The sequence below is a fragment of the Emys orbicularis genome, chromosome 10 (assembly GCF_028017835.1).
Source record: "Emys orbicularis isolate rEmyOrb1 chromosome 10, rEmyOrb1.hap1, whole genome shotgun sequence".
NCBI classification, from domain to species: domain Eukaryota; kingdom Metazoa; phylum Chordata; order Testudines; family Emydidae; genus Emys; species Emys orbicularis.
In genome coordinates this window covers 22,087,655-22,114,925 of record NC_088692.1, presented here as the reverse complement: position 1 = coordinate 22,114,925, position 27,271 = coordinate 22,087,655, and the positions used below count along the sequence as shown (strand labels likewise).

The 27,271-nt window shown below is 38.9% G+C and overlaps 1 protein-coding gene across 1 annotated transcript; it reads right to left on the bottom strand.

Annotated features, from left to right (window-relative positions):
• Positions 1-4,661: 4,661 nt before the first annotated feature.
• Positions 4,662-27,271, bottom strand: ERCC4 (ERCC excision repair 4, endonuclease catalytic subunit). Its single transcript, XM_065412425.1, has 11 exons — positions 27,098-27,271; positions 25,169-25,349; positions 22,686-22,881; positions 21,130-21,337; positions 17,026-17,206; positions 16,525-16,653; positions 15,376-15,486; positions 11,948-12,536; positions 9,339-9,431; positions 8,462-8,574; positions 4,662-5,395 (listed from the first exon to the last, which is right to left on the bottom strand). Exons 1-11 carry the CDS (start codon positions 27,269-27,271, stop codon positions 4,662-4,664), a joined length of 2,709 nt encoding a protein of 902 aa, XP_065268497.1.

The window sequence follows — 27,271 nt, the reverse complement described above, 5'->3', positions numbered from 1 at the left end:
TGTTTTATTCCTGGCTTTTTCATTAACCAACTGTGTGGGAGGGTAATGGGTTCATTATTTAAGATGTGTAGCTTCAGTATAAATGTTTGTAAAATAATTTGAGATACAATAAAAAGTGTTCTACAATTGCTAATTATGAAAATATGTTCCATACCTAGACAAATTAGATTTTCATTGTGAAACACACAGCTCACAGCTATTTAACATCTGGACTTTATATCAAAGAGAAAGTGATTTAATTCAATTTGGGATCATGTTGGCAGTCATCCAAATTATGGCCACAGTGACTGGAGTATAAACGGGGCAGCATAATTACCTTTTATTTTACACTACTGAGTTCTAAAGGACATCATGGCCTCAGGACCTTGCAAAATTTTCTAAAGTTGAATATTGTGCAAACCCATATTAATCAATTAAAATTAATTTAGGCTCAGTCTATGCATCCAGCTTTTTATAACAGCATTTAACAGAATTATTATGAAAGGGTCAGAATTTTCTTTATAAACTTTTCTATTAAGGATTTTACACTTAACTGTAAAAAAATTAGGTCTGAAGACTGGCACTGGGAGGTAAGAATGGTCATACTGGGTCAGACCAATGGTCCATCTAGCCCAGTATCCTGTCTTCTGACAGTGGCCAATGCCAGGAGCTTCAGAGGGAATGAACAGAACAGGCAATATCAAGTCATCCACCCCCTGTCATCCACTCTCAGCTTCTGGCAAACTGAGGCTAGGGACACTCTTCCAGGAACTTATCTAGTTCTTTTTTGAACCCAGTCATAGTTTTGGCCTTCACAACATCCCCTGGCAAAGAATATGAGCATACAGGCAAATTCTCTAACAGTCCTCTATTACTTTTGCTTACACAATGTTTTTATTTAACACATGGAGAATGTATTCTTTTAATATCCCTATTTCTTTAACAGATATTTGCTTTATGGCCCACCTTATAGTCAAAGAATTGGAATCCTGCATGACTGAAGTAGTTTGGCGAGACAAACTCCTCTAAAAAGATCTACTTAGCTTTTGTTTATACTATTATGTTTAAAACAAGATCTTGAATCAGACAAAGGGGAACACCTTTATATTTGAACTTCCTATTCTTTTTCTCTTTGGCAATGTCACTCCCCTACTAGAAGGTGACTGCATATTGGTAACTAAAGGCAAAATATTAAACAAATAATATTAAGCTTCAGACCAAGGTCTGGTCTGCACTTAAAATTTTTGCCAATATAGCTGTCAGCTAGAAATGGGGCAGGGAAAAATGACACCTCTAGAGCCCTGTGTGGACATAAAATTTGCATCTGCATCCTATCCGCAAGAACGATCCGCAGACGCAGATATCCATGGATATAAAGTGGATATCCACAGATTTGCGGGACTCTAGATTCAAAATTTGTATCTGCATCTGATCTGCAAAAATGGCCCATGGATATCTACAGCTATAAAGTGGATATCCATGGATTTGCAGAGCTCTAGACACAGCTAACCAGCACAAGTCCTAATGTAGACACATCTATACCAGGAAAAAAAGTTCTTTTGCCAGTATAGCTCATTTGGGGAAATAGAGTAAGTTATACTGCAACCCTCTCAACCTCAAGGCAGGGGCTTTGTCTGGACAGGAGAAAGGGTAGTGGGCTCCTTTAAGAACTCCCCCTCCTTACGGACTAGGAGGTGATGGCTGGGAAGTGGGTGGAAAGTATCACCTGGGGGCAGGGAGGCACTAAGCCATTGGCCTCTGCACAGCTGGGGGAGGTTATATAAACCTTATTCCTCAGACTGAGCCCCTCTAAAACCTATACTGACTAGGTACTTATTCCATAGGGTTTCTGGTTCCCTGATAAACTGGATAGGGAAGTGGACTATGGAGAAGAAATCCCTCAAAGAAGCTGGTGAACAGGGTTAAGGCTTCTAATGTCTGGTAGAGTGAGAACACCCCTTTACCTTCATATGAGGGGAGTGTGGTGGTGTCCCACCCATGGGCTGGGAACCAGCTGTGGAGGCCAGGGGTGGGCAGCTGATAGCAGGAAATGATTAAAGAATCATTGAAAAGCACTGTATGAGTTATTGCCAGTAGTTGCCAGATGAGTTAAATTAATAAAGTTGCAGTGTAATTAAACCTTGCATCTTGCCTTTTTTTCCTGAAATGTCCAGGACAATAGCAAAAGAACTCACCGGTATAAGCTGTGTCTTCACTAGAAAGATTTGCTAGTATAGCTTACCAGCAAACCCCTTCTAGAGACAAATCCTAAATCAGACTGTAGAAATAAGATTACAACAGCCAGTTAATAGCTCATCTCCAACTGGCATATTCTTTTAGAAACGTGTTATACATTATCACCACTTCTAGATATATATAGTCTTCAAAAATGTGGAGAGTTAGAACTCAGAGATCCCCAAACTAAAGGTAAGTTTGACCATTGTAAATGCACAACATAAATAGAAAGAAAAAAAAGTCAGGCACTGGTAAGAACAACTGCACCAAATTAATTCCTTTAAATGAACACATTTTAATTAATTTGTGGGGAAATTACAGAATAAGATCTTCAGGGCAGGGAACATGTCTTAAGGATATATCTAGACCCTAATACAATTGGGTCCTGAATGGGATCTTTGGGCGTAACTATGTTACAAATAATAATGCTGTATCAATACTAAATGCTATTTTTCCTTAAAAAACACAGAAGTCCAGTATAAAGTAATGCTAAATTTACTCTATAGAAACAAAAAGCAACTTAAATATTATACGTGATTTACTTATACCACCTTTATTGTATCACTGTCAAAGTCACATTTTCATGCCCTTCACTTTCACCATGTGCAATTCTGAGAAACGTATGAGGGAGCTGATCCAGTTGACAGGCAGTACAACTAAAATGACAGTTCTTGTACTCCTTAGTGATCCAAACACCAGAAGATACAGATGTGCATCCTGGTTTTGTTCCACTGTTTACTTTTCTGAAGGAGTCTGCAGGATAAACGTTCATGACAGCCATAATCTTTATAAGAAGATTAATAGACATAATTTTTCTTCTCTTCTTACAATCACTTGTGTGATTTATGATACTTAACAGCAGCTACTTATGATTTCTGGCCTAAGAGCTTTACATTTAGCCATGAAGCAATACTTTTTTATACAAAGGGGGAAAGAGTTAGACTGTTAGGGTTCTAAAAAACTGAGAAAAGCAAGGAAACGGAGGATCACATTCCACACTTTCAAAAATCCTGCAGACCTCTGTAATAACTAGTCAAATGGGGTGACAGAAGCACAGCATTACAGCTGTAACTGCAAAGCTTTTGTTTTTGGTCTATTTCACCTAGAACCAAAACATATTGAATTTGGTTTCTGCAGAATAAAATTTTCTATTTGAAGGCCTGCAATAAATAGTACACTTAGATGAGTCCCTGAATGAAGCATTTAATGACAAATTCACAGGTAATTTAAATACTTATGTATGTACAGTAAACACTAAAAGACAGTGCACAGTAAAAATCATGAGGCTAAAAATGTCAAACTCAAATACAGCAAATATATACATTTTTTCTGTACTGTAGTACATGCAGGTTTCAAATAAGTGAATTGCTAAAATATGTATTACTCTTAACTGGTACATAGTCAAGACTTTGTAAATGTCAAGTGTTAATGCATTAGTGCTTAGTGACTGGAAGCTGCATTTATCCCCATGGGCAAAAGCAGGCTCTGAGAGGCAACTGTCCTTTCAAAGTTCTGCACAAAGCGTACCTCTTTTATAACAAGTGACAGAAATTATTGCAGAGAAATTAGATTTCTACTCCTATTCTGTGCTACCTAAAAATGCTAAAAGTCAGCTCTCAGGTGAAAAGAAGTAGCAGCACTGAATCTATGTATATATCTTCCATTCAAGGCACTCAAGTGCAAAGTATTAAGACATTTAATAGATTTCAGGTTTTAAAAACTGTTCACTTTTCAAGAAAACTTCACTTTTGAACAATAATTTTATATGCTAGAAAAAAATCCTTTCATACAACAGAAAGACCAACAAACCCAAGAGGGTGCCACTTTTATGTAGTCATATTTCTGACCAAAATAGAAACTTCTGATAGGAAGGAGGATTGTCAAGTTAATGAGTCATCCACAGTTATTTTTCTTTAAACAGAGGCACAGAATTATGAGCATTTTAACAGCTGCCCCACTGTCAATGGAAGAGCTGTAATTTAGGGAATTCATATCATGTTGACAGAAAGGGTGGTTTATGGATATTAAGGGCAAAAGCAACATATTATGCAAAATGGCACCCGTATTCCACCAATCTGAAATTTAACACATCTTCACTTATTCAAGACAGTGTACATGTCTATAGCCAGTTTCTCTTATTTTAAGAGATTCTTCTTCATCCTTTAGCACCTGATTTTGGTAGGTCCTAGGACACCCTTCATTTAAAGCTGAACTACTCCAGAGATGGCAAAGACACTAGGAAGAATAAAATGATGCACTAATTAATGCTGTTTAAAGACAACTTGTCTTTTGTACACAAAACTTGTTTTCAACAATAAAGACCTCGGGAATGTTGAAATATGGTGGAATGACAATAACAGGACACAACTGTCTATACCAAGACAAAATTAATATCTAATAAACTTTATCAAAGTACTATTTAAGGCACATCAATATGGCCTAATTAATCATCTTTTGGTTTTCGCTTGAGAAATGGCCTCTGCATAGGATATGTGAATGAAGTCATAAAGCTGCTTAGCATTGACAGCATTGCCCAGAATTTCCGAGAGTTTGTCCTGTGACAGAGTTACCAGCTCTGAAATGCTCTTAACGTGGTTCATTAAGACACGGCAATTTTTGGCATTTACACCTGGTATTTTTAATAAGAAGTCCTGTGGGCCAGGGTTATACTTGTCTGACTCAGGAACGATTTCAGAATCTGCTGTAATGGCCATTGCTATTGCTGCATCAGGCTGTGGCCTGTTCTGTTTCAACTCCTCAAACAACTCAGCAGTGGCATGGGGAGACGGACACCACAGAATACGTAACCTTGGGAAATGAAGAGTAAGAAGGGTGAGTTTAGAAGTAATATCGTTACTGGAAATCTCTTGATGTAGAGAGCCTCGTGAAGTGAGAGAGAAAGATTTGCTAGGGTCGAATTCAATCAGAAGAATTGGTCGCTTATAATAACGAGACATAGAAATGCATTGGGAATAGAGCCTCCCATTATTTAAGGAACCGATCAAATCGCTGATACTCTTCCGCTCTATGCAGATATCAGGGGTGAGAATGTAATCTCCAACTTCCAAAGTAACAGGTTCAATGTCAATGCCACGACGATGAATCAGAGATGGAAGCTCACTGCGAAATTCTCGCATATCCACTATTATAGTTTGTTGAATGCTCTTCTGTTCCTGTCCACCTAATGAATAAACAATTTATAGTGAATCTCTTACATATGAGTGACCGCTGTATTTTGCATAAGACCACACATTTAAAATTCTGCAAATACTTTTATAAAATCTCAATGTTCAGGGTTTGTCATTTAATTAATGAATTAGAAAAATCCTATAACCCAATATGTAGTATAGTTTGAATATTAGGGCACTAACATCACATTCAGAGTGTTGGTTTTTTTTTTAAAACCTCAAATTGAAAAAACACCTTAAGGATATTTTCATTGCTTTCATAATGGATGGATACCACCCCTTCACCCCAGAGATCCTTAGTATGGGATTTACTATACCATTGAATCAGCCTATCACTAATTAAAAAACAAACAAACTAGCTTGCACCTATTAGACAAAGTTTTAAAATGCAGCTGTATTGAGCATATATAAGAATTTACTAAGAAGGCTTTGCAAGATCTGTGAGCCTTGTGAGAGGAATTTAAACTATAGTAAATGGCTATTGAGTAATTATGATTCAACTGGCTGATCATGAGAATTTTAATTCATCTGTAGACAAAAATCTATTTAAACACATTGGGCAAATGTAGGCAAAAAAAGTTGTACTCAAAGAAAATTATGCTTACCTTAAACTCTAAAAAGCAAGGAACATTGACAATTTGGTATGAAGCTGTTCATATTTACTCCCAACCGTCTGCCACCCAAATGGGATAGTTTATCATATTATTGATGTATCTGGGCCTTTACATATTTGCAGGAGGACAAGATTCCACCCTTGAATATAAACAAGTTTGGCTCAAGAGCTGGTATAGATGGGGCTGGGAAAGATATAAGTGATGGAAAGCTAAGTGAAAGTAGCAAGTTTTAAGGAGGGATTTAAAATATAAAAGCAATTTAGTTTGTCACACAAACTAAAGTTCCAGGTGTGGGTGGAGGGTGGTCAGTATTAAACTGAAAGTGGGAGGAGACAAATGGAGCATAATGGAGAACAGATTAGGTAGAGCATATGGCAAGAGAGGAATGCTGAAGGAAATGAGAGCCAAGATGTAGGCAGGGGCAGAGCTGTGAAGATGATGGCAGGGGCAAAGATGAGAACAAGGAGTTTGAATTTCTAAGGAAAGGAGAGAAAAAACAGTGAAGAGACTGAAATAAGGACAAACATTGTCAGAGTGGCAGCAAAAAAAGATGATTTTTTTTCTGCAGTGTTTTGGATAGAAAGCTTAGAAGAGACACATATTGAGGATGTATTATGTATCTCTTCTCTGCTTTGTATCCAAAACACTGCAGCAAAAATCTGCTTCCTTTTGCAACCACTCTGACAATATTTCCCCCTTATTTGAATCCCTTCACTGGCTTCTTCTCTCCTTTGAAGAAACTATTTGTGGAACACCCAAAATTAATGAATACATTTGCTTTTGAGGTTGAAAACTAAACCTTAATCTTCCATCAACAGAGCTGTCAGTTGGCTGTATTTGCACATTTGTTAGGTATTGGCTGAATTCTGTTTACCATAAGAACAGTCCTTTCTACCAAGTTTTTGGATATTCATATTAGTTTTCCAATATATGTTTACCTTTCTACATTCTTAGTATATTCTGTGTTCAGTTTGCAAATGAAACCTACTCACTCTATAAGTCAATGGGAATTTTGCACATCTATCAAAGGAACAGAAGGCCCTGATGGCCCAACTTTTCTGCTTTAAAAGGACAGCATCACTTTAAACTCTCCCCCTTCTTAAGTCTTCACACAGCAGGCATCATTCACTCTGGCTGAGAAGAAATAAACAGGCCTCCTTACAGAGTCAGTTAATACAGCTACTTTATGAGTCAGAGGAGTTGGCGGTGTGTGCTGCACAGCACTGCTTCCTGCCACCTTCCAAAGCTTATAGCACCGCTTCTGCAGCACTTCCAAACATTACTGGCCCAGGCAACTAGACTTTCAGTCAAAAGAGAGATTTGTTTTATAAGGCAGTGCAGGACATTTAAGCCACAGACCTGGCTTTGCATGCAAACTGGACCAAATTTAGTCCCAGAGCAAGTGATTTCAGCTCCCAATGAAGATAATGGGAATTGCACCCACTGCCAACAGAGCTGATTTTTGCCCTATGTATTTTTAAATGCTCTGACAGGTATCTTGGAGCATTATGTCAGGCTCTGTACAAAATCCTTTTAAATTGCACCCAAAGGTGTGCTAAGCACAAAATAAGACAGATTCTTGCCCTGAAATGCATGTGGTCTAAGTAGATAACACATTCACACAGGTGTTCAGAGAAAGGATATGACACAAGATGACTATAAGCAAGAATTTGGTTACACTTTAATCGTATTCTAACTTGTTCCTTTTTTATCCTTATTAGCTGATCTTTTAGATAGTTAACTCCTGCATGTCTTTTATAAATTTGAGCCTTTGATTAGTATCCTAACCTTCTTCCTACTGCTTAAAAAAAAAAAAAGCCAGCCACTTTCCCTCTTACTGCAGCACATGTAGCCTTGCCCTGAGGAGTCCACCCCTAGACTTCTTTGTGTTCACTCTCCTCTATACCTTGACTTATATAAAACAGTTGCATCTTGCTCTTGTGGAAAGATATTGCTGTCACTCCCATTCTCTTTCTGCCTTAAAATCTCATAATGAGAGAGAAGGGACAAGTTCTTTTGCCCATTGAAATCAATTGGAGTTTTACTATTACTTTAACAGGTGAATGATTGAGCTCTTATCAATCAATTTGAAACATTAAAGCAATACACTGCAAGCCATGACATCTTCCCTCTAATCCAGGAGGGTAGGATGTGACTCTCTACAATACTCAGCCGCAAAGATGGTTAGATTTACTACATGACATTTCTACAGTGATCCAAGGTGCTCCATTTTCACCTCTAAAGGGCAGGGTGCACTGATTCTGTAGCACTTCCTAGACTCTGAGGACAGAGATCTGAACTCAAATGCCAACGTGTTACTGCTAGACCATTAAGAGCATGCACGACAGATTTCTGAAATAACAATATGCTAGATATTTCTGTCAAACACTTCTCATTATATAACCCAAAGCCCTACAAGTAGCTCCAGGAATTGCTAAAACTCACCTGCTTTGCGTGTGTCAGTAGAAACAGTTGCAGAAGTAGAATCTCTTACGAGATCCAAGTTTGTTTCATCTCTGCCTTCTCTTTCCTCAGGGATAACCATGCTGGCCTTCTCTCTAAAGAATTATTACCAGAGGAACAGAAGCATTTGGAATTACTTGCATTATATTTCGTAGCTATTTAGGCCTGGGTTTTCAAGGATAAAAGTATGACAAATACTACAAAACATTTTCTATCTGGCTAAACAGCAACAAAGAACTCACATAGTTTAGTATATTGCCTGCAAATCTGATCAGAATTACAATTTATTTTATCTTCCAGATCATTAAGGACCAGATTCTGCTATCCTTATTCATCATATACTTTACTCTGTGAGGAGCCTCATCTGATTTGTGTGGGATTCCTCCTGAAATAAGGGACTAAACACATGACATTAGCATAATCTAGCCCTAAATGTCAGCACAAACATTGAACTCTGTGGTACCATCCCAAAATTTAATGTTCTCTCCCTCCCATGAAACTACTATATAAAGCCATTAAAACCCACACAAGTTGCTCGGTATCTTGCAAAACGTACTATTCTGGAAACCAAGAACAAAATTTAAGCTAGTTTCCCATACAATATTGGTACACAGCTGTGAATATCATCCAAAAGGCTGCTTGAGCCTGTCAAATTTCTGACTTTTTGGGCAAACAGATGTTTCAGAAGAGGTCTGTGGAAGACTCTCTGATTAATGTTGAAAAACTAGTAAAATTGGAAGCTTACACAGACATTTTACATAAATAAGAAAAAAACCTATATTTAAGAAGTGGACATTAAAAAACAACAACCATGAAACAGTTGATGTACTAGAAAGCTAGCAAGCCCACTTTAAATTACCGAATGAGTTTTTCAAAAGCTTCTTTTTCTTTTCTCAGCACAGTGAGATAGCGCTGTTCTTCTGTCGAACCTCCATATATAAGGAAATAAACCCTGTAGGTCAGGAAACAATATACTTCAGGTCACAAAACACACAATTTTATCCTGAAACCAACATGAACATCAGTATTTGAGATAAGCAGCTTTAAGTGCTTGAAAAATAAATATTTGACTAAAAATAGACTCCATTATTTACACTTCTACTAAAGTTAGACTGATCAAAATTCATCTGTTAGAGTTCTTCTATCCAAACTACTCCCATTTTTCCAAAAGAAGGATAACTGTTAAACTCTGGAATGCAACTGGAGTGGATGAAACAGTTCCCTACTCAGAGCTGGTTTACAAGACAAGCTAGTCCTTTTACAAAAAGCAAGGAGGAAATAAAAACTGAGAGGTCACGTCTTCCTTGCAGTTACATCCAGTCTTCTCAGAATGATTTTTATAAAATAAATGAAGAGGTGGGAATACTTTAAAGAAAGCACTATGAAAGAATATAAGTTATGAGAAAAACAACAACTGAGATTTAGTATAACTTCTCTGTAAAGGGAATCATCGGGTCCCCTTTTGCAGGTAAGTATCACATTCACCACAGCCATCATGTATTTTGCATAAACATACACATGTGGACAAGTTAAGTTTCTATTCTATAAACATGCACGTAAACAACTCATATGGATTCTACTGGGATACCTGTAATTAGTTTGAAATATTAATAAAACTATCAACAAATGTCTTCAGCAGAACCGTGTTCAATTTTTGCTGTATCAAAATGTCAGACAATTATGTCAGTTGATATTCTTCTGCACCTCTTCCAACAATGTGTGGGAAAAGCTATTGGTTCTTTCGCCCATGTGATATTTACTGCATCTGGCTTTCCTGCCCTCTCCTGAAGGATTGGGGTTGACATTATTTGACTGCATGCAACTCCACAAACAGGTGCAATAAATTGGATAATTAAAAATAAGATACATCAACTAATGGCCCAGCAGCTACACATTTAAAATATCTTGTGATTGCTGCAATTTTAGGTACACTTTTAACCCCACCCTCCCCAGTTGGACCTTAACTCAGTATTAGATATAGATTACTTTCTCTATAAAACTGTTCTTTCAACTGCAAGGTGTACACATATTTATACTTGTATACTGATTTGAAAATTACAAGCTATACTGCTAGCTTTACAAATACAAGGTGAAAACTGAATTTTACATAGCTGATAAGTGTTTTTTCCAGCTAAGTATATAATTATAATCAATTACACAGAATATTTATCCTAAATCAAATTAATGACACCACATTGATAGCAATGTATTTATAGAAATTAACGTTGTAATTTCATTGTAATCCCTTATACATGCCAGTATATAATGCTAGTGACTGTGCTACTGTACTTCATCTCTAGTATATAATGTACATTTAATGATTTAAGTGATTCTCATGCACTGCTATACATAGAAGAATACCTGTGAATCTAAGGGCTTGTCTACATCGGGAGTTCTGGAATAGCTATTTCTGATTAACTATTCCTGATTAATTTGGAAGTGGATTAAGCTAATTTTGAATACGCCACTCTCACTCTAGAATAAGAGTGTTATGGAGTTAATCAGAAAAAGTAAATCCTCTTTAAAAATCACACCCTACCTTATTGTAGATTAACTTTCAGTAAATCATAGCCTAACCTTGCATGTGAGAAGTCAAGCAGTCATGTAAGTCAAGGCTATTGCACTAGCTCAAGGGGGCAGAGAGTTAGCACTGTGTTCAATTTTAACTTTTGCATTTCCTGATATTTTTGCATTTAAGTTTGTATCCTTTATGCTGCAATAAATGCAAGATTTGTATTTTATCAATTTATCCAGAGTGAACAACTTACATGGAGCTATTTCCACCATCTCTCCCCCCCCTGTTCAAGATATATCCAAGTGTTGTTTTCTTGATGACATATTTGAAGTGTCATTAACATTAGAAAACTTGAAGCAGAATGATCCTAATTTCCTAATCTTGTTTTCCTGTACCTGCCCTAACAATATGTTTCTGAATAATCTGTCCAACAGCAGGGTTAGGCTTCAGGATGAGTGTAAAGAGTAAACTCTCAGAAGGAGCATACAAATATGAAAACAGAGGAGCTTGGTCGGGAAGCAGAGAGAATTTAGATGTACAGCCAACATGAAATGTTTTATACATACCTAGTACTAAACCTCCCCTACACCACCCAAGAAGAATATCTACAAGATTAAATGGGAGGTCTCTAAAGCAGGGTACAATATATGTAATTGATTACTGGTGTATTAATAAATTGGTTAAGGGGGTTTGACATCCACTGGAGAAATAAAATTATATATATATAATTTTTTTTTTAAGAACGGTAAATTACAGTCTACATGTTTTTCAATTTTTAAACTGAAAAAGAGACAGATTAGGAATTAGATAGAGGAAAACTAAATAAAGCCATTAATTGATTTTTTGGGTTCACTTCCAAAAGACCTCAACAATGAACATTTTGTTTTTGGTTTTAATTTTTTAAAGAGCTAAAATTAGAGCAACTGCATTCTGTTATTACCAAGTCAACTTGCCTCAAGGGCTTCCCAGGCCTGCTTGCCTTGTAGATTTCCAGCTGCCGAACAAAAGTTAGTTCTGCATCATATAGCACTACATATCTTGGTTCCACTTCATGCAATACCCGAGTGAGAGCATAGGGGTCACTACAACCCTGCAATGGATGAATAATAGTTAGGGGGGTTTTAAAGATACCATAATAAGCATCTGATGCTAAGTTTAGATGGAAATCTTCAGGTTTGGATTCCTCTATACTGATTTCTTCGCTGCTGCTTAATTCCTTATAGCCCTCCATCTCCTCCGCTATGTTTTCCTCCTCTGTTTTTCCCATCATTTGGGTTAGAGTCAAGTCTTGTTTCTTCATGATTTTGTTTTGTTTTGAGGAGGCCTCTACTTTGGCTTTTTTGGCTTGAGGTCCTTTGTCCGATCTGGCATTTCCTTTGGACTTGACAGCTTTTCTATCCTTAATCCATGCTTCTCCAGCTCTTTCATCCTTCCCAAAAGTTTTGTTATAGAGCCTCATTAAAAGTGCCTCTGCTCCAGCAATAACATACTCTCTCAGTTGTGCACAAGTTCGGTCATCACTGGCACAAATAAGCACTTGCCCTGCAGTCAAGAAATAATATTATATTTATAATTTGTTACACTGCACTTTTTTATATCCAATTACAAGAATCCTCTTGGGCAGAGATATAAATTGTTTTAAAATGATCTCAGAAGTACGCTTGCCAAATGTCTTTACACTTTTTACTAGTAGTTGCTCTGGAATTTTGGGGACAGTCTAAGTTGCATGATTTTTTGTTTTGAACTGAACAAAAATCAAATCACAGAAAGTCAATGAAAGTTCATTGTTCTTTACTCCTAAACTGTCAGAATCAGAAATGTTTTTCTTCTGACCAATTGAAATGAGACAGATGTAGCATATAGTGTAACTTTCCCCCCCCACCCACCATGGAATGAAATGAAAAACAACACATTAACTGAAACTGTTCTAATTTTCAACCATTTCCATCTGCATTAATGAGCCCAGAACACACAAAAGCACATAATGCTATTGTTGTTTGGAGTCCCTGACTCTCTTTTTGCAGACTGAAGCTTCCCCACAAGCTGCTTCAGGTGGACTCCGACCTCAGCAGGGGGTGGGGCCAGCTGATGCTACCATAAGAGCACCAGGGGAGGGGAGAAAAGAGCACTTGTGCCCCCTCATTGCCTCCCAATAGAATTTGGTACAGTTTAGGGGAAGAATAACTCGACAAAGAGGTGAGACAGTAAAGGAGCTAGTCAGGAGCAACTATGCGCCACCCCCACAATCCAGCATCTACAGCACTCAGAGGGTAGAGGGGTGCCAAGTAAGGTGCCGCACTCTCACAATGGTCCAAGCTTCACAAGATGGAATGAGTTGTAGCTCAACTCCACCAGATTTTAAACCCAGAGCAAGATCATGCTGTCCCCCCAAACCTGGAAAGGAAGCTACACTCCTAGGAAGTGCAAGTAAGTCACACTCTTGTGTAGCTCCTATGGCTTTGGAGGATTTATTGAGGGGGAGCTCTACTTGTCAAGTGTTTAAAAGTGCTGTAGGACTTCCTCTTCAGAAGGCTGGAGTATGTACAACCACTACAAGCTTACAAATAAGGTATACTAATTGTCATGGTAATTGACGTGACCATGTAACAATAGACAAATATAGTTATTTCAAAGATTCTAGTTGTTTTCATGGTGGTACAATGGGGGCAGAGTTAAGGGTGCTTGGGTGACCTTAACTGAGTATTGGCATCACTTGAATGTTTGGGTCTGGATTTTTTGAGGATAAAGTGGAAGGTTAACGTTGAACTTCCAGGGTAATGTTCGTCTCTTTTTGTATTTTTTATTGAGAAAGCTATTCTCAAGGATTTTGGGGATGAAGTTAGAGTCTTTAATCCTTAAATACAGGTTAATTAAGTGCTTTGTCTGGGAAAAGTTATTTTCCACATATGGCTTAATCATATATCCTCTACCTCACACTTAGCAATGAAGAGGAGAGGAATGTTTTCACCTCAGGAGCCTTTGTCGGGACCAGTTTTATTACCTGTACCCTCTTTGAAATATAGATATGCTTGTATGCAAGAGACTTAATTAAGTTTGCAGAGACTACACACCTATTCAATCCCTTCATTGATATTTCACTATATACAAACTACTAGAGGGGTCTAAACAAAGAGTCTGCCTGTCCAGGAAATATCTTAATCTAGGTAGATTATGGGTGGGATTTATAAAAGCACATGATTTAGGAGCACAAGTTCCATTAAAACTCAATGGACCTTGTGCTGCTAAGTCACTTAGGATATGTCTACACGACAGACTTCTATCAATATAACTGTCATTCAGGGGCTCAAAGAGGTGTGAGCCCTAACCAGACTTTTGCTTGCACAGCTATGTCGTAGCATAGAGGCAATTATACCAGCAAAACTGTGCTTTTACCAGTATAGCTTTTTTCCACTTGTGCAGGAGATTATACTATATCGTTACAAACCACTGCTTTGCTGGTTTAGCAGTATCCACACTAGGACCAATTTGCTGATATATATATATCAGCATTCCTATCCTGGCAAAACACTCTTACAGTAGACACATCTGCACTGGTGCTACCTCTAGAATCTAATTGATTAGGAATATAGGCTCCTAACCTGTTTCACTTCACAGATGTCTCTAATCAGAAACCATAAGAGATGAGTGAAGGTGGTGGTGGTGGGAGGAGAAGACAGTTGCGGTAAAAATTTTAATAGTCTGTACTGTTTTATCCACTTGACTACCATAATTATGTTTGGTTGGCGTAAGAGATACTTTTTTAAGGCAGGCATGCTCCCAACTTGTAGGTATTTCCACAAGTTAGAGTCCCTGTGTGCATTCTCAGCCTCCTCCAGGTGATACTGCATAGGGTTGCTCCTTAAAGTACTGTGTGGCAAAAAAGAGTGGAAGAGGGCCTGACAGGGAGCAGAGAGCGTCCCTACCAGGTCAAACAAGGCAGGAGAAAGGAAAGATTGGGGGAAGCCACCAGGGCTAGAGGGGCATGGGAAAAAGAGGCATATCAGAAATGAAATGAGAATAAGAAAATGGACAGTGAAAAGATAAGATGGTGGCAACCATGGCACCAGGGGATAGAGTGGGAGAGGGCTAGGATGCCCACATGCCAATCATAAAGGAGTAGTCAACACAAAATGTTGGTTGCAACACTGATTTTAAGTTATGGACTTTCATGTGTGAATGTGTTCAAAGGCACATTTCAAGCTCATAAATTTACAGTGCTTTCAAAAGCTCAGACCTTTTTATTTTACACAGAACTTCTCTCTCAAATTCATAAATATTACACATCTAGTCCTTTGGTAAGATATATTTCAGAAACATAATTGCAGTTCTGTTCTCTTAAAAAAAAAATTAACCAAATGAGAAACATTTAGTACTCTCTCACCTGGCCCGCCAAGATCCTCACTGTTATTGTTCTCAGATTCAATTTCTTTCAATACTTCTCTTAAGGCCTCCCACTTTGGGTTGCTTTCTAAGACCAGTTCCCTTTTCAGTTCTGAAATACAATAAAGGAGAATTAATTTAATATAACAGCTTTCACAGTCAACATACTCCTAAGAGCTTCAAAATAATGGGTTAGATGCTGATAATGTAATGCCTCTTGGCAAATTCAACAAGAGCCCACATTTGCAACTTGTTATGCTGGGGGGTGGTATAGCTATCATATAAACCTATTTATAGATAGGGACGAATGCTATTTTGAAGCAAAGATAAACATTCATATTTTATTTGTTTAATTTAAAAACTCTTAATTATAAGATTGCTTTTATAACTGTGACTATACACACATTTATATAAAATGAAAATAACATCAGACTAATATTAAACTAAACATTTTAGTGGCTCAAGAACAATTCTACAGGACCTCCACCAGTGACCTGCTGTGCAAGCTGGGCAAGTCACTTTACCTCTCTGTGCCTTTGCTTCCCCTCCCATTCTTTGTCTTGTCTTGTCTATTGTAAGCTCTCTGGAGCTAGGACTATATCTCAATGTGTTAGTACAGCACCTAGCACAACAGGGTCCTGATCTCAGTTGGGGTATCTAGGAGATACTGTAATACAAATGTACAGAACATTAGAAACAGCATAGTTTTGTAAACTGAACTAACAAACCAGTGAATTCATGCCTTCTTTCTGAAGTTATGAACCTTTCTTTTTAAGTGTACCAGACTAAGAACTTTTGATTTATATTTTGGATTTATAATTAGCAACAGCAGATAGTCCTGCACGGAGTAAATTCATGCTTCTAGGTAGTCGGCGTGTGCTTTGCCCCTAGACCTCCTTACAAACTACTAATGTTACCTAACACCTATATAAGGCTTTCCAGAAGTAGATCACAAAATACTTTAAAAAGTGGCTAAAGCACAACTATCCCCCTTTTACAGATGGGACTCTGACATTTAGAGATGAAGTAACTTGGCTGAAGAAGATTTTTGAAGGGATCTTTTAGTAAACATACTTCAGAATAAAGACAAATTCATTGAATTTGAGTTTTTGGTTCACAAAGAAGTCAGCATTAGAAATGCTCACAATACCTTTTTCCTCTTTTATATCCATTTTTTCAGATACTTTGCTTTTCTTACTTATTTTGTCATCTGAAATGCGATAAACTCTCGCTCGAGCATTTACAAACATTGAAGTACTCGAATCAAGAAATAGCCACCCTAAAAGGTGGAGGAAGACAATATTAATAGTCAATTAGATATTTGCAACATGCCCACTTCAACCCCCTCAAAAAAAAGAAAGCCCAAAATCTTCCATCTGAAACAGTTGCGCTACATGCTTGTTATATAATTACTGTCTTTGCAAGATACAAAAATGCAAGTTTCTGATATATTTTATACATTAAGTAACAGCAGTTAAGTGGGAGGGTGAAAGCATTAACTGTCAATAAAACCTCCGTCCTTATGGCTAAGTACATAAGCTTAATTAGAAACTTTAGTATGGCTAGTACGGGTTTTTGATTATTCAAAAATAAATCAATCAATCAAGGTTTCACTCATGTATTAACTTCTAGGATGTTATTCACCTCATACCTGAATTCTGACCAAATGCTTTTTCAGTTGCTCTCAATGACTCCACAAGGTTAAGAAAAGTGACACAATCATACTGAGTTAGATACTGTAGCAAAGTACGTAATATCTTCAAATCCTGAACCAAAGATTTCGTCTTAGCTCCAAGTTGGTGCCAAAGAGGATCTAAATAGTGACGAATTGTCTAGAAATATAAATTGGAAAGTTAAGTGTCGCAAACACAAACTGCAGCAATCTATGCTGGAATGCATCAGTAGAGCCTCATGAAACTTTTTAAAATATGTTTTTGTTTTATTTTTCAGGAATTTATTGTTCATTCTTCCCTCTCTCCCATGGGGAGGAGGTATGGCTCCAGCCCCCTGGGGGGTGGGAGGCCCTGGGGGTGTGTTTGGTTCCTGCCCCAGGAGGGAGGAGAGGAGACCCTGGGTGTATGTGTGTTGATTCCTGCCTCTGTGGTGTGAAAGGCCCTTGAGAGGGTGGTTGCAGAGCAAGCCTATCCCCCACTCACCCTGGAACAGTGGAACCTGTGTTATGGGACTGGGCCTGGCATCCTGCTCCAGGTTTTGTTACCTGTAATACGGGGTAGCAGTACCACTCACTCAAATTTGGCCTGACCGCCCTTCTGTCATGATGATAGAAGGGTGGCCAGGCCAAACCCCAGTGGTGCTGTGGACACGCACACCAGGTCACAATGCCTGGAGCGGGGAGCTGTGCTCAGTCCTGCAGGACAGGAGTTGCCACTGCAGGGTAAATTTTTCGTTTTATTTTGTGTTATTTCATATCTGCAAAAAACCACACGGGCTCTACACATCAGCCCCTTTTCTTTGTAATAGATTTAGGGCCTGAATCAATGTCCACTGAATGTTTCCACTGACTTTCATTGAGATTAAACTAGCTAGAGACATAAAGGGTAACAAGAAAACATTCAATAAATACATTAGAAGCAAGAGGAAGATCAAGGACAAGGCAGGCCCGTTATTCAAGGGGGGAGGGGAACAACAACAGAAAATGTGGAAATGGCAGAAGTGCTAAATGACTTTTTGTTTCTGTTTCCACCAAAAAGTTTAGTAGCAATTGGGCATCTAACTTAATGAATGCCAGTGAAAATGAGGTAGGATCAGAGGCTAAAATAGGGAAAGAACAAGTTTAAAATTACTCAGACAAGTTACATGTTTTCAAGTCACCATGGCCTGATGAAATATATCCTAGAATACTCAAGGAGCTGACTGAGGAAATCTGAGCCATTAGCGATTATCTTCAAAAAGTCATGGAAGATGGGTGAGTTTCCAGAGGACTGGAAAAGGGCAAATATAGTGCCAATCTATAAAAAGGGGAATAAGGACAACCCAAGGAAATACAGACCAGTCAGCTTAACTTCAGGACCCGGAAAGATAATGGAGCAAATATTTAAGCAGCAATCTGCAGACACCTAGAAGATAATAAGGTGATAAGTAACAGTCAGCATGGATTTGTCAAGAAGAAATCATGTCAAACCCACACTAACAGCTTTCTTTGACAGGGTAAACAAGCCTTGTGGATAGAGGGGAAGAGGTAGATGTGGTATATCTTGTCTTTAGTAAGGCTTTTGATACGGTCTCACATGACCTTCTCGTAAACAAATTAGGGAAATACAACCAAAATGAAGATAGTATAAAATGGGTGCATAACTGGTTGGAAAACCATTCCTAGAGAGTAGTTATCAGTGGTTCACAATCAAGCTGGAAAGGCATATCCAGTGGGGTCCCGCAGAGATCAGTTCCATTCAATATCTTCATCAATGATTTAGATAATGGCATAAAGTACACCTATAAAGTTTGCAGACGACATCAAGTTGGGAGGGGTTGGAAGTGCTTTGGAGGGTAGGATTACAATTCAAAATGATCTGGACAAACTGGAGAAATGGTCTGAAGTAAATAAGATGAAATTCAATAAGGAAAAATGCAAAGTACTCCACTTAGGAAGGAACAATCAGTTGCACACATACAAAATAGGAAATGACTGCGTAGGAAGGAGTACTCTGGAAAGGGATCTTCGGGTCATAGTGGATCACAAGTTAAATATAAGTCAACACTAACCCTGTTGCCAAAAAAGCAAACATCATTCTGGGTTGTATCAGCAGGAGTGTTGTAAGCAAGACAAGAAGTAATTCTGCTCTATTCCAAGCTGATAAGGCCTTACTTGGAGTATTGTGTCCAGTTCTGGGTGCCACATTTCAGGAAATATGTGGACAAATTTGAGAGACAGTCTAGAGAAGAGCAACAAAAATGATTAAAGGTCTAGAAAACATGACTTATAAGGGAAGATTGAAAAGATTGGGTTTGTTTGGTCTGAGGAAGAGAAGACTGAGGGAAGAACATGATAAAAGTTTTCAAGTACATAAAAGGTTGTTACAAGGAAGAGGAGGGAGAAAAAATTGTTCTCTTTAACCCCTGAGGACAGGACAAGAAGCAATGGGCTTATATTGCAGCAAGAGAAGTTTAGGTTGGACATTAGGAAAAACTTGCTAACTGTCAGCGTGGTTAAGCACTGGAATAAACTGCCGAGGGAGGTTGTGAAATCTCCATTATTGGAGATTTTTAAGAGCAAGTTAGACAAAAAGCTGTCAGGGATGATCTAGATAATTCTTAATGTTCCTTGAGTGCACGGGACTGGACTAGAAGACCTCTCAAGGTCCCTTTCAGTCCTACAAGTCTATGATTTTATAGGCATTGTATCAGGCCCATAGTGTCCAAGTACAGGTATCATTACAAGTGTACAGAAGTTTTATAACAAAACACATTATAGTTACTTTGCCAAAAGTACCCAAATAAAAACATATTTAATAGTTATAATATTTACAATAAGTAAATGAGTATCTTGGAAATTTAGTGAAATATATGCAATTTTATATAAAACACAACTGAACAATTAACAGATATCTGCATCCTCTACTGCATTAAGTGTAGATTTTTACTTCAAACACAACTGCTGGGAGAAGGAAAGAGACAAACATACCTATCTAATTTCACTTGAACTGCCCTATGGCCTTAGTATTCAGTACACTTTATTCAGTGAAAGCAGAAAGCACCATAATATCATCTTATTCTCAGAATAGACGAGTACCCAGAGATGGGGAATTCTGGTATTTGTATAAAACAAAAACATTTTCTACAAAAAGCCAGAAAGCCTCATGTTAACATAAAAGCAGAGATAATGAATGTAAGTAAACTGTGTCACAAAGTGAATGTTGAAGTACGTGGTTGTACTCTGCAAAAGTACATCAACCAAGTTGCAGCTTTACTACCAATGGCAATATAAAACATTGTTAATGACATATAGCAACTCGATACAAAACAAATACACCAGGGTATATGCTGCTTTCCATGCATAGGAAGAGATCCTACTAATAAGAACATGAGCATGCTGTCAAGAAAGAAGTACTGTATACCGTATTATCTCTTCTTTAATATTAAGGACATATTCTGAGCAGAAACTGTACAGCCATCTTAAATCTTTAAAATGCTATTATGACACAGTGGGTAAAATAATATATTTTATTTTATTGGACCAAATTCTGTTGGTGAGAAAGACAAGCTTTTGAGCTCTTCTTCCCCCTTTTCTCTCTAATATCCTGGGACCAACCCAACTACAACACTGCATACATTAGTACACAGTAACAGATGGTAATTATAAATCTTATTTTCCCATTCGATATAGCTAACTACAAAAAATACGGAATTAAACATAATAAAGACTAAGTAGCTAAGCTACATAGAAATAATTTAGTCTTTAAAATGTTAAAAATTGCCCCATTATTATTATTAATTGTGTTACCATAGCCCTAGTTATGGAGCAGGACCCCACTGTGCTAGGTACTATACAAACATAGACCAAAAAGATGGTCCCTGAGATTACAATCTAATTTTACAATGGCAACTACACACAATCAACACTACAGATTACTACAATTCTCAATTTACAATGGCAAGGAGCATGCTGAAAGTGAGGCTTTAAATTGCTTCTAGTTATTTTTCGGAATTATAACAGTACATTATTGTAGAGAATGCTAACTAGTAAAATTACCTGCATTCTTTACAGTTACATCATAGCAACAAAAACAAAATTTACCTTGTCAAAAGGTTTTCCAATTGCATTTTCTAATGATAAGTCTTCTACTTCAAGAGCTGGGTTATAGCGTTTGAGTTCTCTCAGACACACATTCAGGATGTCCAGTATAGAGGTCTGGATTGTGAGCATGGCAGGGGTCATGGATACATGTATTTCCACCACTTCAGGTTTGTGTTTCTCTAAAAATGAATTCACTGCTATATGAAACCTAGGGAGAAAATAGCTTATGAAGATTTATATGAGCAGTACAGAATCCTTACAGGCTTAGTGCCACAATTATTTAATACATTCACATAAAATGAGGTATAGAATCAGTGTAAGTTAAACCACCAAGCTAACTGAAAAGTGCACTGTGTTCTATAGAAGTGAGGGTAGTTGCCAGTGTGTACGGTCAGCCTCAAGAAACTATGCTTTGATCACACCTGTATTAGTCCTTGTCAAGTATCAATAGAATAACAAAGCTCATACACATAAGGAGATGGAGAATTACAATATTATATAGTAGAATCCCATTTATCTGGTCTAATTGGGACTGGGGCCAGATCAGATCATCAAAACTCCAGATAAACTGGAGAATGGGAAAATGCAATGCTGCAGCACCATCTATGGGCCACAGGAGAGATCACCCGCTTCTGGCCCTAGTCCTGGTTGTTTGGTAAATACGGAGAGATGGTTAAGGGTGGGTCAGATAAAGGGGGTTGTATTGTATTCCACAGAATAACCATGGATGGGCCAAATCCTGCAGTCCAGTGGAAAGGAAAAATCCCATATAGCAGGCAGAAGAATAGGGTCTAAATCCTGTGTAGCCCAAGAATCTACCAATAAATCCTGTAGACCCCCAGCCCTCCATACAAGTATCAGGACCCCTTTATAATGCTCCTCTCGGCTATTTTATACCCCAGTACATACAAGGGAATTAATGTTGATAATGGAGTACGGCATAAGGAGCAGTTGCTCGTTTTGTCTGCCCCCTCCAAACTTAAGTGCACATCTTCCTGACCCACTGAACCTCCAATTTGTAGAGGGGATTTCATGATTTAGAAGCAAAAGAGCATTGTGCCCAGCCCCTGTTCACCCTTTCCTGCCCCAATTAAGCCCACTTCTGCTCCCTTCTACAACTAAAACAAAAGCTTCTGAAGTTACTGCTTAGAGTGGCATGTGACAGACCACAGGAGGAAAAGGTGAATGGACCACTTGACAGAGTGGGCTAAAGAAACAGTAAAGTGGGATACATCAGATGACTTTCCTATCCAATGCAAAAAATGTTCTCTGCATTTTCAATGTTCATTGTCTCACCTGGAGAGAGACAAGAGATTTCGATCCTGTTCCAGGCTTTGCTCTGACTCATTATGAGACCTAAAGCACATCAAACTCTGTGCCTTAGTTTCCATCAGTCAAATGCAGATATTCTTCAGACGCTATATGCATTTAAAAGAAGATCTTAGCTTTTGATTTAAAGCTGGATGTTGAAGACATAAACCTAAGAAAAACTACCACAATCCAAAAAATAATACTCAGTTAATAAAAATACATTGTGAAGTAGCAAGGCATCTTACCTTGGCCAAAGATAAAGTTTCCGTACAAAGAGATTTCTCATCACTCTTTCCACATGACAAAAGCCGGTATTAAAGGCAATGGCATTGTCTGTAAAAGCTTTGATGAACCCTTTCTTGTTCTTCTGGCGAAAGAGTCGCAAGATAAATGCTTCCTGACAAGACTCAATGATTCTGTGTGCTTTGTATACCAAAATGCCTGGCAGAAGAAGAGGTTTTCAAGTTACACTAATGGAAGAAAAAGTTAAAATATTGTGTCTATTTTTCCACAAGAATAAAACATTCTTTTAACGTTTTGCCAATTAAACAGCAATAGGAATTTAAATCTTCTATAACATGCTGCAAATATGGAATCATGTAGGACCAGACACCACCCTTGAAGTTGCGGGGAGCCGGTAGGAAGCGACGTGTGTGTGTGTGTGTGTGTGTGTGTGTGTGTGTGTGTGTGTGTGTGTGTGTGTGTGTGTGTGTGTGTGTGTGTGTGTGTGTGTGTGTGTGTGTGTGAGAGAGAGAGAGAGAGAGAGAGAGAGAGAGAGAGAGAGAGATGGACTGGTACCTTGTCCCCGGTAAGACTCAGCGTGTTTCGGTAGGACCCCCCCGCTGAGCCAGTGGCAAGGTCCTACATCGTTGTTGGGGCCGTCGGCCGCTCCGCCCTGCAACCAGGGGCGGTTCTATAGACTCTGGCCATTGGGCCGCTCTGCCCCGCAGCCAGGGGCGATCCTATAGACTCTGGCCATTGAGCCGTGCTGCCCTGTAACTAGGGGCAATCCTATGGACTCTGGCCACTAGGCCGTGCTGCCCTGTAACTAGGGACAGCTCTATGGACTCTGGCCACTAGGCCGTGCTGCCCTGTAACCAGAGGCAGCTCTATGGACTCTGGCCACTAGGCCGTGTTACCCTGAAACAAGGGGCGTAAACCCTCACAGACCTCATTTTAATGGGGTTGCCAGGGCCAGCATTAGACTTGCTGGGACCCAGGGCTGAAGCTGAAGCTCAAGCTTCATCCCCACCCAGGGTAATGGGGCTCAGGTTGCAGCCCCCTTTCCCCTCACCCAGGGTGGCAGGGCTTGGGTGCCAACCCCCCTACCCCCCTGGGGTCATGTAGTAACATTATTGTCGGGGGGGGGGAGGGGGTCGTGGTGCAAAGAAGTTTGAGAAACCCTGATGTATATACTTGATACAATAGTCTTTGAATATCTCATGTATTCATAATATCTATCACAGAGGTTTCTTCAGTCTAGCAGACAAAGGTATAACAAGATTCAATAGCTGGAGGTTAAAGCCGGACAGGTCCAGATTAGAAATGAAGAGCAATTTTTTAACAGAGAGCAATTAACCATTAGAACATATTTCCAAGGGTTTTGCTGGATTCTCTGTCACCAGAAGTTTTTAAATCCCAATTGGACGTTTTCTCTAAAAGACTTTCTCTAGTTCAGCCATAGCTATCGGACTTGAAACAGGAATTAAATTCAGGTAAGTCCTCTGGCCTGTGTTATGCAGGAGTTCAGACTAGATCTCAACTGTCCCTTCTGGCCTTATAATCTATGCTTAGATTGTAAAATGTGAGATTTTTTTTTCATAAAAGAAATGGATACATTGTTTGCATGTCTAGAGATATTAGATACATTTAAAAAGGAATGAGAACTTCACATACATTTTTTTCTAGAATTATTCCATCCTTTCCATTATATCCAATACCATTTCTAATATTCCAACCAATGTGTATAGCAGGAAATGAAACTATAATAGCTATGGTCACACTGACATCTAGTGGTAATAGCATCAAAAGAAAAGACGAAGTTATAAATGACCTGCAGAGGATTTTTTAAAAATTGGTTTATGCCTTTTTTGTTATTTCTTTTGTACAGAGGCCTAAAAGATGGGAGTTGGGAGGTCTTATTTGTTCTTCGAACTAGAAATATCAAGAATGTCAAGACTCATCTACCCCGGTTTTGCTGTAGGACCTCTTAAAGGTTCTAACATAGTGGGAGCTCTCACACATTTATTGAAGGGATGGAATATTGGATCTGTAACAAAGATTCACTTTCTCCAAAGTGTGCATTTATCAATTATGTTTAAGCATTAACAAAATCCAGAATTTTATTTTCTGGCTAAAAATTCCTTCCTCTTCCAATTTTCAATTTTGGGGGTCTTGTGCAATTATTGTACTAGCTCTGCAATCACTAGTGTGTCTTCTAGGCTAGACAAGATCTAAAATTCTAATATTAATAAAACAACTAGAAAAACCACACAACAGTTTTCAAATCTAATTCATATAAAGCAGAATAAAAGGCCACAAGCTTTTCACATTGCCTTTAACACAGGCATTGTTACTGCAACTTTCACAAAGACCTAATTCTTCAGCCCTTACACCCATCAATTGGACTACCCATAAGTAAGGGTTGCAGAACTAATCCCTGTGTGTATAAGTGAAGTAAAAGGAGTATAAATAGAAAATTCTTAGCTTGCTTTCACTAAACTCTTACCAGTTATAAGATCTGAAGGAATTCTATCTGTCAGGAAATCCACCACAAGAATTCGACTTGTTGCAAAGAGGACACCACCTTGTGTGTAAACTTCATATCTACAGTTGCTTGTAATTTCATTGGTAACACGCCGAGGAAGATGAACAACTCCATCTGACCTCAGCTGATCAATAAAATACTCCTACACCAAACACATGATTAGAACACAGTATTTCACCAGGGTAAATGCTTTGATTAAACAGACGCAAAAAATTATAGATTTCTATATTCTTTGTTGATTTTTTGGGGGCTGCCATCAAAAATCTACAAAGTAGTAGCCATGATTACCTACATAGCTAGATGCAACAGATATTTTTCTGGTCAAGTATTATCGGTAACATTTTCAAAAGCATCCAAATGACTTAAGACCTTAAGTCTTATTTTTAAAAGTAACTTAGATAAATAGAAGAGTGAAGGACTGACGGTCTTTCTGTTCTGTTTGTACAGTGATAAGCACAATGGGGTCCTGATCCATGAGTAGGGCTACTATTACAATACAAAGAATATATTTCACCACATAGCTGCATTTCAGCAGAGAATAAAGTGACCCATGTGTGTAGTCTATGTATCTGTTTTTAAAAGAGTTTTAGGATCCTTAGGATGAAAAGCCCTATATAAATAAGATCATAATCATGTTTTTCTGTGGTTACGTATTATGATATTACATTTGTCTGGGGCCCTTCATCCTAAAGGATCTTAAAACTCTTAAAAATAGACACATATAGACTCAGGCTTTGTCTACACTACCACTTTTGTCAGTCAGGGGTGTGAAAAAACCATACCCCTGATCAACATAAGTTTCAATGGCAAAAGAGCTGGTGTGGACAGCACTATGTTGGCAGGAGAGGCTCTCCTGTGGACACAGCTAACGCTGCTCGTTGGGATGGTTTAATTATGCTGGCAGGAGTGCTCTTTCCTGCCAGCAAAGCACACCTACATGGGAGACCTTACAAAGGTACAGCTGTCCCGCTGTAAGGTCTGTAGTATAGACATAGATTGAAAACCACTGGTTTAGGCTTTTTTCGTTTGCAGACCCCTAAAACATTTTGAATGGAGGTGTGGACACCTTTGGAAATCTTAAACATAGTCTGCAGACCAGCAGGGGTTCGTGAACCACAGGTTGAAAACTACTGGACTAAACAAAAGGGTCACTTTATTCTACACGGAAATCGAACTGTGTAGTGAAATGTAGTAACTAATTAATAGCAAGTATTTGCTTATACAAATGTTTACGGGTAGTTAATAGGTCAGGTTGCTAACAGTAAAGCAAATAAAGTTTTTATTTGATTGACTGTTCACTAGTACTTGTGTTCAGTAATTGCCCAATTCCGTTCAACATACATCTCCATCAATGAAACACAATCTTTAATAACCACTGATCAAGATCTAAGTGTATCGGCAACTTCAGCAGCACCGTATCTCCTACCATGTTGCTGAGGCATTGGTTCAGCACCAACTCCTCAAGGCAACTCCCCCTCCCCATCACAACTAGTTCTAGGTACCAAGATGATTGACATACACCTGAAACTCCTGAGGAAGGAGAAGGCACTCTGAATATGAGGAATCACGGGGGTAGGTTTGGGGGGAGAAATCGCACCCCAATCCCTTAAAGAGGGATTTGGGGCAGGTAGGTGTGTATGTGAGGGAGGGATTTAAATTGCATCCCACTCGCCGTGGGAGTGATTTTGGGGACAGGAGCGCGTATCTGTGTGTCAGGACGATCATATCCCACTCCCCCTGGCGGGAGGAAAGGTTCCCACCCCAGTGAGAGGTGGTTGGGGGCAGGTCGGGGGAACTGACCCCCAAGGAGAGAGCTGAGGGAGTGTCCTCCCGCCCAAAGGAGCCTAGTAGGCAGTGACTCTCCCCACGCCCCGGACAGCCGCCCCTCACCTCCTCGGCCGGGCTGGTGTTGAGCACTAGCACCAGGCTGGCCGGCTCGCAGTAGAGGCGGAGGAAGCGCAGCAGGATGCGGTCGATGCCCAGGCCGCGGGCGCAGATCACCAGCCCGTCTTGGTGGAAGAGATCCAGGAAAACCTGGTTCTCGTGCTCCAGCGGCGCCGCCAT

Bases quoted from the DNA above. Each gene is read 5' to 3' on its own strand.
- ERCC4 (XM_065412425.1), bottom strand. From the start codon at position 27,271: ATGGCGGCGCCGCTGGAGCACGAGAACCAGGTTTTCCTGGATCTCTTC. The intron at 16,654-17,025 runs GTATGAGGTGAA...TCCACCTTTTAG, and splicing joins AGCATTTGGTCAGAATTCAG to GGTGGCTATTTCTTGATTCG. The intron at 5,396-8,461 runs GTGAGTTTTAGC...TTTATTCATTAG, and splicing joins TACTGACACACGCAAAGCAG to GTGGACAGGAACAGAAGAGC.